The sequence below is a fragment of the Scomber japonicus genome, chromosome 11 (assembly GCF_027409825.1).
Source record: "Scomber japonicus isolate fScoJap1 chromosome 11, fScoJap1.pri, whole genome shotgun sequence".
In the NCBI taxonomy this organism is placed as follows: Eukaryota; Metazoa; Chordata; class Actinopteri; order Scombriformes; family Scombridae; genus Scomber; species Scomber japonicus.
In genome coordinates, this window is record NC_070588.1 from 21,334,457 (window position 1) to 21,352,986 (window position 18,530).

At 42.0% G+C, this 18,530-nt stretch overlaps 1 protein-coding gene across 1 annotated transcript; it reads right to left on the reverse strand.

Annotated features, from left to right (window-relative positions):
- Positions 1 to 1,533: 1,533 nt before the first annotated feature.
- aff3 (AF4/FMR2 family, member 3) lies at positions 1,534 to 17,903 on the reverse strand. The gene is made up of 19 exons (XM_053328957.1): positions 17,822 to 17,903; positions 15,849 to 15,893; positions 12,172 to 12,246; positions 12,054 to 12,087; positions 11,889 to 11,946; positions 10,838 to 10,889; positions 10,400 to 10,434; positions 9,984 to 10,167; positions 6,402 to 8,354; positions 6,165 to 6,289; positions 5,913 to 6,075; positions 5,719 to 5,822; positions 5,512 to 5,575; positions 2,735 to 2,871; positions 2,564 to 2,635; positions 2,351 to 2,444; positions 2,145 to 2,194; positions 1,832 to 2,037; positions 1,534 to 1,689 (listed from the first exon to the last, which is right to left on the reverse strand). The coding sequence occupies exons 1-19, from the start codon at positions 17,891 to 17,893 to the stop codon at positions 1,568 to 1,570; spliced, it is 3,645 nt and encodes a 1,214-aa protein (XP_053184932.1). The 5' UTR covers positions 17,894 to 17,903; the 3' UTR covers positions 1,534 to 1,567.
- Between the last annotated feature and the right edge of the window lie 627 nt (positions 17,904 to 18,530).

Sequence of the window (18,530 nt, forward strand, 5' to 3'; positions counted from 1 at the left end):
TCCATGAAATGAATGTAAATAAATGTAATGTCCTCTGAAGTGATGTGTCTGTGTTTATGTGTGACTGCATGAGAAGCCAGATAAGGGGAGAAAGAACCATCAAATCCTCTTCCTCTCCAAGACAACACATTAACACATGGTTGATATAAAAAGTACTGTGCCAACAAAATTATGATTAATATAATGAAATAAAAAAGAAATAAAAAACACATGCTGACTATTCACCAGAATTGACGAGTGATTATAGTTGGACACCAGTCTACTGTATAATCTTTTCCCACAGTGATTGCATAGTATCCTGCAGTATTGTACTGTAGGTGTATTGCATGGCTGCTCATGATGTCCATTTTATACTCTTATTTAAGAAAGAATATTTCAATGTAAATGTGGTTTAAATTTCAAGGAGAAGGTTGTGCATTGTGCAGGTGGTGAAGACGAATGTGACAGTAGACGGTGTACACCTATATTTGGAAAATGTCACCCTTTCACAAGGTAAAACACCTTTGTTAGTCTGATAACCAGCATCCAGGCAGATGGTTTAAGAGTTTAAAACATTTTAAACCCACAGACAAATTTTAATCCTTCAGTTGCTGTTCAAGTTAAAGTTAAAACATAAGCATGACCAAAACTGGTTATACAAGGTTGATAGTGATGTTAGGTTTCCTGTGACACTTGTCATGCCATATAGAATTATGGCTTCATCTTTGGATGTGATTTCTGTTGGTTTGTGCTACTTGGTATGAAATGCACTTTAATACAAGCTGGAGCAAACAGAAAAACTCTTGAACAGATTGAAGAGAGCACATTTATGTGGAAGACTTCTTACCTCTTTGACTTACTTCATATTCAATCACACAATCCCACACTCAAGACAAGGACAAAAAAGGGACCTTGAAAGTTGGCAGCTAGACGCACTCAACAATTTATTCTCTCTTTTCCTTTTTTCTAAAAACAGATAATCCATCAAATATTGCACAGTAAAAAACATAAAAGTGAAAATATTAGAGATCTAAAATTTAAGTAATAAAAACCTTCATTAGAAAAAAATGCAGACGAACTTTCAACTTTGGAGAAAGTGGTACAGGATTGGTCAGTCTTGCAGCATTTTCTCCTCTATTGGCCCCAGTGAAACAGTCCACTGGATAATGATTGTTTCCAAAAGTATGAAAAAGGCTGTCCATGTATGTGAGTTGTATTTCTCTCACCATGGGACATTTGGCAAATGATAACTTGAAACCCAATGCGCATGCAACTCTTCAGTTTAATCCAGTGGTGGATGAGGAAGAAGGTACATGTGGTTCATCTGTGAGAAGTCCAAAGATCGCTCCATTTTTGTTGATAAAATGACCATATAGGCAGGGTCGGGGTTCAGAAGGCTTTGCACACAGTAAGACTCTGGAGGCGAGCACCCCACAATCCTATAAGGATGACAGATGTGAGGCTCCAAAGGATTTCATCTATCTGCATTTCACGCAGCATAGTAGGTATCAGTGCTGTCCTGTCAGCTGCATAGAAATGATCTAGGGCTTTGTCTCTTCTAAGTGAAGCCTGGAGATCTAGTGGACATTTAGTTAAGTTTGGCACTAATGCGGATCCACTGGAGAGCTTGTCTGGTGTACTGGACTGCATGAGCAATGCTACTGTGAAGCGTCAGTGGCCCAGACAAAGTATTCAAGTAGTTGAAGAACTCTATTGAGAAAGAAAGACAGTGCTCTTAAAACTTGTGTTTGTCAGCAGTGTTAAAACAGATATACATTTGATAATGTTGTTTAATTGCATTTGTAAATTAGTTAACACGTGTGTGGCTTCGAGGACCTTCCCACTTCCTTACCTTTACTCTCCTTTGCAAGGTTGTCTGCCACCTCCCAGTACTCATAGCTGTACAGCACACTATTGGTAATGTTCAAGTGGTTTGCTGCCATCTGGTGGATACGTTGGGGAATGCTTATAAGAGAGGGAGAGGTGGTGCCTCCATGTGAACCTCGTCTGAGGTGTTTGGCATTGGGTGAGAGCGAAGAAGGGGGTCCTCCGATATCCCTGGGAATAGAAACACATACAACAAAGCGATGGTGTTCAATCCAGGTTCCGCGACGGGAATGAATGTGAATGAGAGAGCCTGTAATACAAATATACTATCCACCTACTTCTCAGTGTCATTCCAACCGGGTGGCGTTATAGGCACTTTGGGGGAACTCTGTAATGGTACCAAAAGCAAAGCTAAAAGTCAACCAAATCCAGATGTTTACATTCAACCAAACACTTTCTAGAAATTGAAAAAAAAGTCTTATCCAATGTTTGTAACTATGTCTCCATGTACATGAAAAACCAAGTTTGTTGTTCTCATATATACCTTAAAATAGTCCAGCAGTACTTTTGAGTATTTTAATGCGTGGTCCTTCTTTAAACGAAACATCTGCCAGTAAAGGAGGGCAAGGCATCGGAAACTGTGGATACACACAAGTTCAAGTAAAAGAGACTCAGACGCACCACAAATCATCCTCAAAATGCAGGTCCTTCAGTGTGATGATAGATGTGGCATAAACATAGGAGATGACATACGCACCACAGAACGGCCAGCTGTTTGTCTTCCTGTCTGGCCCCAGGGCCGGAGTGGCTCTTTAGCCTCATTGCGTACCTTAAGACACAGGACTATTAACGGTGGAGCTGCAGTTCATGTAGATACACGTGTGGATGTATTAGTATGTTTTCCTTGTGCTTTGAATGTGTAATTCACCTTATAAGCTCCACAGTCTCTGAGTACATTGTATAGGGAGACTTTGCCTCAAGTGGCCCTTCCTCCATTGCCTTCCCACATTCCATGAAAGAGAGAGCAGCATCAATGTAATTCACAGCCTTTCCAAGCTTGTCCACCTAGAAAACAGACATCCAACATGGGCAAAGATGGAAGACAATAATGAAGTAGTAGAAAAGATTAAATAAATACATTTTGGAAACATGCTTGTCTTTTAACAAGTGGGAGTTAGTTGGAAAATTTCAGATCAATATACTCAAAAAAGTTTGTAGAGATTAGCATAGTTTAAAAGAAATGACTCACAAGTTTCTGTATTCTTCTTATTGTCAACAAATATCATGTGGAGATCCACAACAACAATGATTTGAGCTACTTTAAGCATTGTTTGTGTATGCAAAGCCTGATGAAGTATTTTGAGAAATGTACAGTTTAGTAAGTCAAGAGGCTGTGATATGTAGCAAAACGAGCCAGCTAAGCTTTGCAAACAGAACTGTGTTCCTCTGCATGTAGTTATGCCTTACACAAAACTACTCTCCAGAGACTGAAAACGTGAATGTCGTTATTGCTCTTTGGAGACATTTCTAAACAAATTAGTATGCCCAAACTCTTCGTAACAGCCAGTGTAACAGTGACCACTGATGTGCTTTTTAGAGTTTTTAGAACAAAAGCTGAAGTCTACAGCACAGAGGAATATAGTAGGCTTTAGATACAAGGTCAATACTTGTTAGATCAGTTTATTGTTGTTTGGGTCTGCACATGAGATATGTTGGAATAAGAATATAGAAAATCTGCAATAATACAAAAATGGACATGGAGAAACAGTTAGCCTAGGTCTGTCGCAGGTGTTTTCTAATAATTTTGTGGATTCACTCTCCTCTTCTTCTTTCAATGTATATTAACTCAAAGTCCAAGATAATACCTTTTAAAGATACAACCTGCTTTATTCTATGATTTTTCTGTTCTATGTTGAGTTCTGAACATGCGACTGAATCATCTCTGGAATCACATGCGTAATATGAATACAGTTTTAAACAGGTACAGTGCATGCGGAAAGTATTCACACCCCTTCACTTTCCCCACATTTTGTTATGTTACAGCCTTACTCCAAAATGGATTACATTCTCCCCCCCCCTTCAATCTACACACAATAACCCATAATGACAAAATGAAAAAGGTTTTAGAATTTTTTGCAAATTTATTAAAAATAAAAAAAACTGAAATATCACATGTATTCACACCCTTTCACTCAGTGCTTAGTTGAGGCATCCTTGGCAGTGATTACAGCCTCAAGTCTTCTTGAGAATGAAGCTACAAGCTTGGCACACCTGTATTTGGGGTATTTCTCCCATTCTTCTATACAGATCCTCTCAAGCTCTGTCAGGTTAGATGGGGAGTGTTTCTGCACAGCTATTTTCAGCTCTTTCCAGAGATGTTCAATCAGGTTCAAATCTGGGCTCTGGCTGGGCCACTCAATGACATTCACAGTCCTGAAGCCACTCATTGTCTTCATTGTCTTGGCTGTGTGCTTAGGGTCGTTGTCCTGTTGGAAGGCAAACCTTCGCCCCAGTCTGAGGTCCTGAGCCCTCTGGAGCAGGTTTTCATCAAGGATCTCTCTGTACTTAGCTCTGTTCATCTTTCCCTCAATCCTGACTAGTCTCCCAGTTCCTGCTACTGAAAAACATCCCCACAGCATGATGCTGCCACCACCATGCTTCACCGTAGGGATGGTATTAGCCAGGTGATGAGAGGTGCCTGGTTTCCTCCAGACATGACACTTGGCATTCAGGCCAAAGAGTTAAATCTTGGTTTCATCAGACCACAGGAACCTTGTTTCTCATGGTCTGAGAGCCCTTTAGGTGCCTTATGGCAAACTCCAAGTGGGCTGTCATGTGCCTTTTTACTGAGTAGGGGCTTCCGTCTGGCCACTCTATTATAAAGGCCTGATTGATGGAGTGCTGCAGAGATGGTTGTTCTTCTGGAAGGTTCTCTCATCTCCACAGAGGAACGCTGGAGCTCTGTCAGAGTGACCATCGGGTTCTTGGTCACGTCCTTGACCAAGGCCCTTCTCCCCCAATTGCTCAGTTTGGCTGGGCGGCCAGCTCTAGGAAGAGTCCTGGTGGTTCCAAACTTCTTCCACTTATGAATGATGGAGACCACTGTGCTCTTCGGGACCTTCAATGCTGGAGAAATTTTTTTGAACCCTTCCCCAGATCTGTGCCTCGATACACCCCTGTCTCTGAGGTCTACAGACAATTCCTTTGACTTCATGGCTTGGTTTCTGCTCTGACATGCACTGTCAACAGTGGGATCTTATATAGACAGGTGTGTGCCTTTCCAAATCATGTCCAATCAATTGAATTTACTACAGGTGGACTCCATTCAAGTTGTAGAAACATCTCAAGGATGATCAGTGGAAACAGGATGCACCTGAGCTCAATTTTGAGTGTCATAGAAAAGGGTGTGAATACTTATGTACATGTGATATTTCAGTTTTTTGTTTTTACAAAAAATTCTAAAAAACCTTTTTCGCTTTGTCATTATGGGGTATTATGAGAAAAAATAATACCCCATAAGAAAAAAGGGAAATTAATCCATTTTGGAATAAGGCTGTAACATAACAAAATGTGGGGGAAGTAAAGGGGTGTGAACACTTTCCGAATGCACTGTATCAAAGTCTCATGTAAGCCAACAATTGTGTGTCCCTAAAATCTCAATTTTTTGTCACTATTAACAACTTTTGTCAAAGATCACAGACTCACCATTGCATCTGCACGATGCTTCATCCTTTTGGCTTCATGTAAGTAGTACTCAGCATGGTGGGTACTAAAAGGATTGAAAAAGAAAGGACAGTACAGTCAGTGTTTCATGTCATCAGCATGTCACAGTACCCATGTCTCTGTTTATATGTCCAGCAACAAACAGTGTGGGCTGTGCAGTGATTCACTATGTGATGTATGATTGCTCACGTTTCATGGTTTGGCATGGTCCCCCTGTGTCCTGCAGGGCCCCAGGACTCAGACGGTGGCTGGGGCTGTCCTGACACTTTTACACATTCCACCTCCATCTTAGGCTGAGTGTACAGGTCAAAAAGAGCAGAAATAAACCAAAAGGTGGCAAGTAAAAAGGCGGGATAGAGTACACTCATATATTTTGGTATTACCTTTACAGCAGAATCTCTATTCTTGTCTTTGTTCTTATGATTGTGAATGTGATGCACCTCAGCTTTCTTTGTTTTGGTGGACAGCTTGTTGGACTCAGGGCTGTCTGACAGTGGAGACAGGGGTGACAATGGCCTCTTACTATCCAAGTACTCCACCAAGTACCTGCAAGCACAAACAAAGAAATAGACATATTTGTGCATACAATATGATTGTGCATATATGAAGGAAATGAACATTGCATGTCTTCTTACCCATTGTGTGTGGTCACGCTCGAAAAGTTGTGCTCAGCTTGAAATGAAGACTCTGTGTGGCCTGAGAGGTCATTCGTATAAGGAATACTCCTCTTGCTTTCTTTGTGTGACACACCATTCTCCAGCTGTTCATACATATGCACACAAACAGACACAGAAACATACATAAGAGCATGGATTGAAGAACACACACATCACATTTAAACGAGAAGAAAACAAAATATTCATTTTGTCTACCTTGCGTTTCCTTTTGCCGTCTTTCGTCTCAGTGTCTGGCATAAATAGGTGTTTCATAGCCTCTGTTTGCTTGTCCTTGGTGGATGAAGAGGAAGGTTTCTTAACAGGGGAATTAGTAGTGCTGTCCGGGACCCTTTTGAGAAGACAGAGGTCTATCTGTACCACTAGATTTCTCAGCCCGCGCTGATGGGACGCTGTGGCCTTGTCACCTCGCCCAAATGGGACCAGGGTGTAAAGTTTCTGCTTCCCCTCACTCTGCTGTCCCTCACTTGGGTTACTTGAGGTGGGTCCACTTGGGTGCACCACCTTCGGTCTGTTGGTGTCAGTTCTGCCTGGGCCTCGTTGGCCTCTCTGGGTGAGTCTATTGTGGGAGGTAGAATCTGCAGGAACTTTGGTGATTTGGGCTTGATATTCAGATTCTGAATCTGAATTTGAAGAGGAAGAGGCAGAGGATGAGGAAGATGGTGGATGAGTCAAGGTACGTGAAGGAGTGGGTGAAGGGTCTGGGTGTGATGGCCTCTCCTTTTCACTTCTCCCTCCCTTGTTTGTCCTGCCTGGGTGTTGTGAGTTGTCTTGAGGGTGGTGTCGCTCGATGCTGGTAGGCAGTCTGTGTTTGGCCTGGACTGTTTGCCATTCGTGTCTATGTTGCTGCTCCCTTCTTCTTCTGTTTTCCGCTCTTTCTGTCTCCTCTCTCCTCCTCTGCCTCTCCTTTGCTCCTTCCTCCTCTTCCTCGTCCTCGTCTTCTGAACTCTGGATCCACGGACGTCTCAGTAGCTGCTCCTCCGCCAGCCTCCTGTCTTCCTTTCTCTCCTGTTTCCCTTGTTCGACTTGCTTATGTCTGTCCTCTTTTCTCTCGTGTTTTCTCCCCTCTGCTTGGGTTAGATTAGCTTCTCTATGGTCTACCTCCCGTTCCTTGGACTGGGGTTTCTTCTGTGTTGTTTTGCTTTGAATACCATGCACAGGAGCTGGGACTGTAGCCTTAGGTTTTAGGCTAGGACTGGATCTAAAGTTCGACCCAGTATTAGAATAACTGACAGCTTTAGAGGTGGATTGGGAATGAGAACTGTGACCAGTTCGACTACTGGGAGCTAAATTCTTTGCTCTTGTGGGACTATGTTGTGATCTAGGTTGAACTGTAGGCCGGTTCTTGTGTTTAGAGTTGCTCGAAAAACTATTTTGCCCAAAATGCGTCTGTTTGGCTTTGGGAGGCTCAACAAGTTGTTTAGAGCTTGGATGAAAATTAGGCTTAGATCTAGATTTGTGGCTTTGACTATCGTTAGAGTCCAAAACTGCAGGGGCCTTGGATTTATTTTGGCTTTGGTCGTGGTTCTGTGCAGGTCTAGACTTAGGCTGTGTACTATTTGTGGGCTTGCTCTTGGAATCAGTGTTAGGCAACGTAGCAAACCATGACCTACTTTTCGTCCTGTGGGGAGTGGTTGTTGCGCTAGGTTGCGTTTGGTTCAGCTGATGATGACTCTGAACCTCGGGGTAGTGACGGACCCTGGAAGGAGGCAAGCTGGGACTTGGGCTTCTGGGAGGATCTCTACCTAGAGGTATAGGGCTAGGGCTACGGCTAGCTCTCGGGCTCCCACACGGACTTGGGCAAACACTTGGTACTGGACTGGGGATCGAACTGTGCCTTGGACTAGGGCTAGGACTTGGACAGGTGCTGGGGAATGGGCTTGGGCTGGGGCAGAAGCTGTACCCGGGGCTCGGTAAGGGGCTACTGTTGTGGCTGTAATTGAACTGTGGGCTGGGAATAGGGCTTTGGCTCGGGCTGTATTCTTGATTGCTGTCCCAGCACCTAGCTGGAGATGGGGCCCGCTGGGTGTGTGGAGAGGGCAGGCGTCCTGGATTGCTCTGGGCTGGATAATGCTCACTGATGGCAGTTTTTTTCCGGGACTTCTTCAGCCACTTATCCAACTGCCACTGGGCAGCAGAGGGGTGATTGGTCTGAGGGAAGCACAGAGACACGTGACAGGTATTAATCCATTAAACTGGATTAATTTTAAATGAATTTCAAAAAGTTCTGAGAGCTTTACACTTAGACATTCATTCACATCCAGTCCTGGCTGAGAAATAGGACTAAGCACATAATGCACTGTTATATTTAACTATGTGAGGAATGACACATATCTCAAACAATTGTGTACATACCACAACATATGCACATTCCAATAGAACCACTTAAAATGCACTATATTCACTTCATATTACAGATACCTCACCGAGTCAGCTGCTCTAAAAACTATTCTTCAAATGGCAAATCTGGATTATGACTCATGTCTAAAAAATGTTAGTTCTATAAAAATTCCAACATTCCAGCAGCCTACTTACTATATGGTCTGACTCCTGTTGCTATAGTCCACATCTGTGCTTACAGTAGCGCAACCCCCATCCAATTATGCCAAATGACTCACTTAATGTTTGCTCAACAACTGGCCTGCTAACCATAAGAATTAGAAGACCACGAGAGAGAGAGAGTGAGAGAGAGAGACAGACAGACAGCGAGAGAGTGAGAGAGAGAGCAAGAGAGAGAGAGAGTGAGAGAGAGAGCGAGAGAGAGAGAGGAGTTTCTACTTAAATTAAAACAACGAAGAGGATACTTACAGCTGCAGAGCGAGCTTCCTTCCTACTCCCTCTTTCTCTGTCTCGCGTTCTCTTTTTCCCTCTTAGCTGACCAGAGCTAAATTAAACCTCCACTCCTCAAGTCAAACAGTGAGCCCCCCGCCCCACATCCCTCGCCCTCTTTCCAGAGAAGACACTGCATCTCTTGTACCGTCTCAGCTGCCCTCCCTCCTTCTTTTCTGTCCCTCCCTCTCTCTCTCCCTCCTTCTTCCTACCTGGAACTCTGGATTTGCTGCTTCCACAAATCCAACCCCCATCTCTTTCTTGGGAGACACTCAAACACTCCTTGTAAATGAAAAACACATGGTGTACACCAACCACCACCCCACATGCCCATCCCCATCCCCACCCCCAAACACAAACTCCACTCCCTCCTTCTCTATAGGGGCCCAATGTAATGCATGTTTAGTAATGCAGTGTACAGGCCCTTCCATTCATAAAAGAGGAGCAGGTTTCCCCTTCATTCCCCACATAGCACCAGTCTCAAACCAACCCCCACAATGCCCCATTCCTTGTGGAGTCCATCATACATACCATGCTCTACACCTGAGCTCTAAGTTACATATTCAATATTTATTTGAGATAATAAAATAGTAGTCCACATTCTCCCATGTTTTAAAAGGGAAGGGAAGTCTATTAGACGGAGGCTCCAGTCTTGATGACTCCCACCTCATGAGGGCTTTCCTCTTTAATACTCAGCTGGTTGACATGACACCTAGGTACTAATTCCCAAAGCTACCTCTTGCCCTCATCCCCCACCCATCCTCCTCTCCAAATCACATGCATTCCTTATTCCTCTGTCCCTCCCAACACCTGCCGCCAACTGCCTTGAGGCCACCACTCCTTGAGGAGGATTCACCCGGCAGGCGCACAACCAAAGGAAGACACAGACATGTCAGACATGGACAGGTCAGACATAAAGCAGAGGAGGAAGTAGTGGCTCAGAATTGGTACCTCCTTGTTGTCACGCGGGGGCTGAGTGTTGGCAGGCGATGCAGGATCTGGGTGAGCTTCTGGGCTGGAGCTCCTGGAATGAAAACTACTGCTCACCGATTCAGCAGTGGAGTCTGAGCCTGAGGAGTCTGAGCTGGAATGTCTCACCCGCCTGCTATGTGTGTGCGCTCGCTGTGCTGACAGGCTGTCAGTCAGCACACACAAACACCAGAGAGGGGTCAGCATACGTACACAGCCAAGTGGAACACACACACACACACACACACACACACACACACACACACACACACTTAGAGTCAGACAAACTGTAGTTATTCATGGCAAACACAGCTAAGACATTTGTATACACACAAACAAACATGCAAAAACACTCAAAGCCCATATACACAATATGAGCACTAGATGTATTAAATTACCTGTGTCCATCCCAGGTTGCTGACTCATCAGTCGCCTTCAGGGGCACAAAACAAAAATAACAGAAACGTATCATCCTCAGCAGCAGCTCAGTGAACAACTTACTCTTATAGTTGATTTGTCTGCTGCTTGACATCTTACTATAATCAGTAGCAAATAACCAGCATGTTTGTGTTTGTGTGTGTGTGTGCTCCTAGAGAAACTCTTATCAGCATGAGTTGCCAAACACTACAGTCATAGTCCCTGTGTTGATTTACCCTACACTTTCTCTTTCTCACACTCACACGCTCTCCGTCTGTCTGTCATTAAGATGTGTTCAGCTGAGGTTAAAACTACTAATTAAGGAACCAATAACATCATGCAACATTATCTACAAATTGCCATAAAGGATAGTCATCTGTTTTCCTGCTTTCACCAAAAGATGCAGAGAGGTCACCTACCCTTTGGGTGTCATCTTCATCACTGCTCAGCTTCAGGTCATCAGCAAGCATCCTGTAAACAAACAAATGGTCAGAAAATGACATCCTATTGTAGATTTATTCGATTAGACTCATTTAGCTTGTCTTGACAGCGTCCTTTTTATCATTATCAACCACCACATTAAAATAACAAATAATGTTTGATGATAGTGTCATTAGGCTAACATAACAAATAATGTATGATGATAGTGTCATTAGGCTAAAATAACAAATAATATATGATGATAGTGTCATTAGGCTAACATAACAAATAATGTATGATGATAGTGACATTAGGCTTTTTAATTTCTTAAAACAAAAACTGTGCCAGTCTCTTCTACAGTATGATCATTTGTATATAATGTTCTAAACATTAAGCAAAGAGTTATATTTAGTACATCTGCACCTCCAATAAACCTTGCAAACCAGTTATACTTCGAAAACAAAGATGACTGAATTCTCCAAAGCCTTAGCCAATTTTACATTTCAGGAATTGAAATGAACCGTAGGTAATAATAACCCAAAATCAATTTTGAGTAATAATACATTGCAAAAAGCACTGAATATCTGTGGAGAAATAAACTTCCCCCAAACTTTTGCACAACATATAAAACTGTTGTGTTACATAACAGAGGTTGTGTGATAATGTTGAAACACACATCTGGCTTTACACCAATGAACATGTGTTTCACATTAAAAAGAGGATGTAAAGAGTTAACAAACAGGAGCTCATCGGTCTCCGCTGACAGCTTTCAAGAATGTCAACTGACCTTTGACCTCTCTTATGTTATTTAGCCTGAAACACTCAAACTGTTAGCTGTGCTGACTGACCATATATTCCTGCTTTCCCCTTACCGTTCTTTTCTGTTAGTAAAAGCCAGATGAGGATGTTCATGATTTGTAAGTAATTATACAAAAATTGCTTAGAAGAACACATGAGTTTTGTGTTTGATTTTATCGTCTGTGTGTGTGCCACAGCCATAGTTCAGTTTTAATGACCTTCACTGGATCATGTTTCCTCATATTCACTTACGATTTGTGAGGCGCCACGTGGGGGTGACGGGTCATTCGTAGTGGAACATCCCCCCGATCTAATGGAGAGGGGAGCATATTCAAAAACAATTAAAAAATCACATAGTACTCACTTATAAACGATTGCACATATCAGATGCAAACATATTACTCAGTAAACACATACTTTGCCTTTGTTGTGTAGTTGACTGTTTTCCATCCTTGGGAAAGAAGAAGAAGATCAAAAAGTTGGAGTAAAAATCTAATGAATAATTTTTAAAGACAAACTGCAAATACACACATACCTTATGGTTGTAGAGAATTCGCTGGGTCTGGTCACCCCCTAAGGCTTGCTGGGACGGCCAGGACTGAGTCATGTCCTGTAGAACAGAAGGCAGGGTCAGAGGTGAATTGTGAGAGGTCACTGTGATTGATAGTCTTCACATACAGAAACCACAGGTATCCTAAATCTGTCATTAGAACATATTTCATACTCTCATTTAGAAGTAACTTATCTCTCCCATTTCCACACATACAGTGCAGAGAACACATCACATCACATGACAGCTGCCTCTTGTTACCAGCACTGTTCCTGCACACCAGGGAGAGAGTGCATTTGCTTGGTGTGAATATGATAACCCACATTCACATATATAGTTTATGTGTATTGTATATGTGTATAGTGTATGACATACTTAGTGTGTGAGTGTGTACTTTGCAGTGATGTCAAGATTTCTGCACAATCATTAAATTAAAGACCCTAGCCCTCTAGAGCAGCTACTGTATCACTAACATGCGGCAAATTACACAGAATGAGCTGGTGTGATTTTGTGCTCCAGGAGGTTAGATCTTAGTATAACTATACTGTAGAGTTGCTGAGCTTTTCAAAGGTGCCAATGTCAAAGGTGTGCAGTCACTGAACCAAACGTAAGATAGCTTATCAAAACATTTGTTGCTTGTAAGGAAGCCCTGGAGAGATGAACGTGAAAGACATCAAGTAGCTCAGAACATAACAAGTAATCATCAATCCCCAGTGGAACAGTAAATTCACAGTACAGTTGAGGGGTACAATAGCCAATTATGTAGCTCATAGTAAGGGTAGACATTATAAATCACTTTGCAGATTTGAATATTTTACACTTTAAAGAGTATGAACTAAAGTCAATGGTGTGACTATTGCTCAGACAAAATAAGCAATTTTAGGAAATCACTTCTTTAAAAAATCAATACATTGCATTATGATAATTCTTAATAGCTGTAACTAAAAATAAAGTTTTTCAAGCCTTGAATGCGCTGTGCAACTGCAGCAAAAACCACAGACCAAAACTTAAAGATCCGCTTCAGACATATCTTACAAAATATAAAAATACTGTTTTGAAAAATAATATGTGTCTGATATGGTTTTTCCAATAATGGGTTAGTCTAGTGTATTACATGCTTGGTGTGTCAACATCTTGTCCTCCTCCCTCATTAAAAAAAATCTGGAATCCATGAATATGCAAACATTGTTAATTTCAGAAGTTTAACTGCTGGACACAAGATATCTCCTACTTCACTGTAAAGTCCATCCCCAGTGTTTGTGCACTGGAGGCTTCAAGTTTCCACATCACAATTGTGTAAGATGCATACTGGACTGCGATTGGCTCACACCTAGTTATGATGTCACAAGCCATGTTTGCAGGTATTTGTCTTAAAGGTGAGCACAAAGAAACTTTACACGTTCTGCATATTAATGTGAGAACAGCTTTGTCATGAAAACATTGTTGAGTGGAGGGAGAGTTTAATAATCCTACAAAAGTTGATACCATTTCACCTATAGGTTGTGCCACAGCAACATGATCATTTGTATGGCCATAACTCTCTACCCATGGGTCCAGCTTCCTTTTTTAGGATTAGGGATAGGACAGGATTTGGGTATTGTCCAAAAGCCACATCTGTCATCTCCTGATAAGCGTGACTTTCTATTAAAATAACACATTTAGTGGATTAGGCAGGCTTTGCAGAAGTATGTGTGCTCTTAGCGCAGTATTTACTAAAACATGATAAATCTTCTACTTCATCTACTAACTAACATATTTCAAACACATGTGGTGGATTACCACTTACAGTTGACTGACAGTGACTGCTTCTTTCTGTGTACATGTGTACATACCACTGCTCGCTCAGCAGGAAGATGGTAGAGTCTGGGATGATTACACATGATTGTACACCTGGACTATTATGACAATATACCACCTTTCTTATTTATTTTCTCTAGACAGCACTTGAGAGGAAACCAGCCACATGGGGAGAGCCCTGGATACACAGTACACTGTCTTTGCTCCTGCTCTGATTATAATCTCTGCTGATTAGATTGCCTGCAGTCACACAGACAAACCAGGCCATGTGGATGCTGACAAAATGGCCTGATTTTGTACCGTTAATATACCAGTTCAGCGTGATCTCAGCTGTGTCATAATGTGGAAGCACGGGAGTTGGTGTGTGTGTGCGTGTTTGTGTGTGTGTGTATGTATGTGTGCAACAATCACTGGGTGAAGGAGAGCATGAGGTTGCTTGACTGCTTAAACAGTGAGCAAACTCTGGAAAAGGTTATGTTTTATCAGCTCTGATGTCAGAGGATGAGTGGCAGGCTGAGTGCATGTTAGGATGTGGAGTAACAGAGAGGGAACTGTTGAGGTCTAACACAAATGGAATAGTTCAACATTTTGGGATATATGCTTTTTTCTGCTTAAATGAGAAGATTGATACCACTCATATATTTGTCTGTTAAATATAAGGCTACAGTCGACAGGCGCTTAACTTCGCTTAGCATAAAATTGGAACTAGCGGAAAAATGTAGACTGGCTCAGTGAAAAAGCAATATAATTTTGTTTTTACAGTTCCAATTTTTGTACAAATTAAATAAATGAGATACAGTTTTTGGAATTAGTATTTTCAAACTTTGGACAGTCAGATTAGCTGTGTCCTACTGTTTCAAGCCATTATGCTAAGATGAGCTAACTGTCCCCTGGCTGTAGCCGTACATGAGTATGGTATCAATCTTCTCATCTAACTGTCAGCAAAAAAACAAATAAAAATTTCCCACCATGTCAAACTATTTCTTTAACGCTAATAGGAGTAAGCTCATTCTCAGTTTCATTCATTGCTTTCATAACATTTTTATGAACACTGACAGCTGACTCTAAAGGTTTTCTCTTCCTCTTCTCCCCCTCTCTCTTCCCATCCTCTACAGTAAGCCCTGGAGGGCAAGTATTTCCTCTCGCTGTTCATCCTTTCACTTCATTATCTTTCCTCCCCAGTCACCAAGGACACAACGCACAAGCCCCCACTCCTTTCCTCCTCCAACAACAACAAGGCCTCCCAGGTGGAGCATTATGTGTTGCTATCTTCCTCCCATCCCACTCCATGTTCTGTATCTCTTCGGTTTTGGTCCCTCTCCGTCCCACACAAGTGACAGTACATAGTTATCCTCTGCATTATAAAACCTCCAATATAGCATAAAAGGTGCTTAGAAACCACAGGACCACTGAGCATAGACTAAAATATCTGTGAGAGTAGAGCTGAGAGGATTAGTCAATTAAATGATTGATCGTTTATGACAATTGTCAAGGAAAAATCTCCAGGCAGATCTGGATCTAACTGTTCCAGTAGGAGGATTTGCTGCTTTTCTCTGTCTTATATCATTGTCAAGTGAACATCTTTGGGTTTTGGACTATTGGTCAGAAAAAAACAAGACGTTGGAAGACAATGGATTAACTGACAATGAACATTTTTTTTTAATTTACAGACTTATGTGACAAAATATGTAATCAAATGTGAATCCTTTAAAACATAGAAAATGCTTCCAAAATGACTTGATAATGGGTGCTGCATCACTGCACAGGACAGGTTCAAAGTCATTTACTGAAACTGTGATTATAACTATTACTATAACACCATAAAAATTAAAGTAGCTAAAAAAAAATCAAAAGTAAGTCCTCACCTCCAGAATATCTTTGGCACAGCTGTTGTGTTGGCTTCTTGTTACCTGTGTGAACAGAAGGACAGAGGTGATGATGAGTGAGGACAGAGTCAAAGGAAGTTTAGAGTTTTGGTGACACCTCACGTGTCCAGTTATCATCAGGACAGGGCACATGGAGTAAGAGAAGTCAGCTGTAGTTGACTCTGCACAAAAGCCAAGTTTGAGGATCTGAATTACAGTTAAAAAATTCAGTGCACACTGATGCAAGCTAAATAGCAAATGTGCCTGTGCACATGCACTTGCATATACAGTGCATACATGCATTCATTGTTTCACTACTCCTTGCTCAGTCTCAGACACGTACACACACTAAAAAAACAAAACAACAACCACTGCACTCATTCTTCCCGCCTTTTTGCTATAATATATGCAGTTCAGTGCAGCACTTCACTGTGACACTCACATGCACACATGCACAGTAATGGTGAGAGCTGAGAGGAGCTTGATGCCTGTTGGTGACTCATATCTTAGAAATCACAGCTGCAGATGATCAGACAGATGCTGATTCTGTTGCAAGCAACTTTCTGTTTCCATTAATTTAAGGCAACCCTGCTCTCTCCTTCCCGCATCTTTCTCCTCTCTTCACAATTCAGGTCACAATTCAAATTTATGGCATGAAAGCTGAGTACAGTGTTGCTCAAGCATTAAGGTAACAGACCAATACTTTGCATTACTCGCACTTCCTGAACTGTGAGTAGGTGCTTTCTGTTTAGGTGTTTCATTCTGAGTGTGTGTAAAATCAGACAATCCGCCTACGCACTGGCACAAAGTCATAGAAAAGGATGTTTCACTCGGTTCTGTGTTTATAATAGAATCCTAAATTCGACATAATAGTATCCGTATATTAGTCTCCATTAGTTTAGACTCTTCATTGTGAATTTCTGTATTTCTATATGAGCCTCATTTGCTGAACAATTACCATTAATACTGTCTTCCTACTTATAGACATACTCTCCTTACTCTCCTTTACTCAATAGATTCCATTTGTTATCATTTCAGTGATCTACTTCTTACTTCTACGTTCCTCTTTGTCTTCTGTGCCATCTGTGCAGCATAAGTATTCACAGCAGAAAATATGTGTGCAGTGCAGTGTCTGTGCATGTGCATGTGTATATGTGTGTATGTGTGAGTGTGTGATACAGTCTCTTTTTGCATGCATGACTCACTAAGGTCAGTGTCTGAGCTGCTGGACTCTAAGCCTGCAGAGGGAAAACAGTGTGTGTGTGAAAACTGTCTGATTATTACAGCCAAAAGGCAGTTATGAGGCTGTAGGCACTCTATGAAAAACATAAACACAGACAGACAGTATTTTACCTCCCTGTGGTGGTGCACAGGCAGAAAAAAAAACAAAACTAACGGCTTCCTCAGTTTGCACTTACAGCCCTATTAGTATGAATATTATCAAGTGCAATGTGTTTCACACTTTCATACTCACTATGATCACAGGCCACAGCTCTGGTGCAATACCCTGATGAATGCACCCCCATGGGGCCAAACAAACCACAACCCATCATAACACCTGCAACAAGCAGCATGTAAGGCAACCAGGCTATTCACCACCTGTTACATTCTTAAAGTATCTGTAATTTACTGAAGTTATATGCTATACTTATTGTGCACTTTATCCAAATGAGAAAGCATTTAAAACAATTAGATTAAACCTGCAAACTGAAGAATTGCAAGGAGCATAATACCCTGAATGCCCCTGCAGGAATTATCCCCTCATTTTATTCATTCATTCATTTGAATAAAGGATGAATGTTCATACAGATTGCCTTCAGCTTCTGTATGTAAAAAAAAAAAAAAAAAAAAAAAAAAAGTAACTTAGAATATTTCTTTATCTGTTGCAACAACAATCAAAGACTCACTCAATCTACTCATCTATCAAGGTTTCATTTAAAAAATAATACAACATACTCTATTCAACCTCTCACCTGAGAATATGCGCATCGGAGCAAAAAAGAGACAATGGAAAGTTTCCCTTTGCCACCGAGGACAGTAGGCATGGTTCCGGGATGGTCAGTGCTCTCCTCCGGTGTCCATACCAGTGAGGACTCGCGTTACGAGCAGCGGATGTGATGCTCCTCCGCTCCGTAGCGCTGACAGACTGACTGCTCACTCGTCAACCCGCCGTAGAGCTGCTGCTGCTGCTGCTGCTGGAGAGTCTGTCTATCACTGAGGGAGACAGAGGGCGATGTAGGCGGGCCGGGAACGTCAGAGATGACACACACGCGGCTCACGCACTGACTGAGATCACGACTCAGTGTGGCCCTGTGGATGCTCGACACTGCCGCTCTATTTGTAATTTCAAATGCGTGTTTAGGATGTCACTCAGAGCTGCTTAATACACTGGCTGTAGTAAAGCTTATGACCCTCACTCATATGCCAGGGCCTGACCCAGCACATTAAGGGCCCCAGGACAATCATACCTTGGTGCCCTCCCCACCCCCACCTCCAAGTATTGCTCATATTGGAAGAGGGGACTATACGACCATATCTGCAACTGCTTAGTAACAGTTAGGCTATTGTTTTTCTTTACCCATTCCTTTTGTTCATATATCCACAGGTTATCTATATAAAATATTAGTACACATGTACTTGTGTACACGTTCCCAATCCTAATTTGGACAGCCTGCCATGACA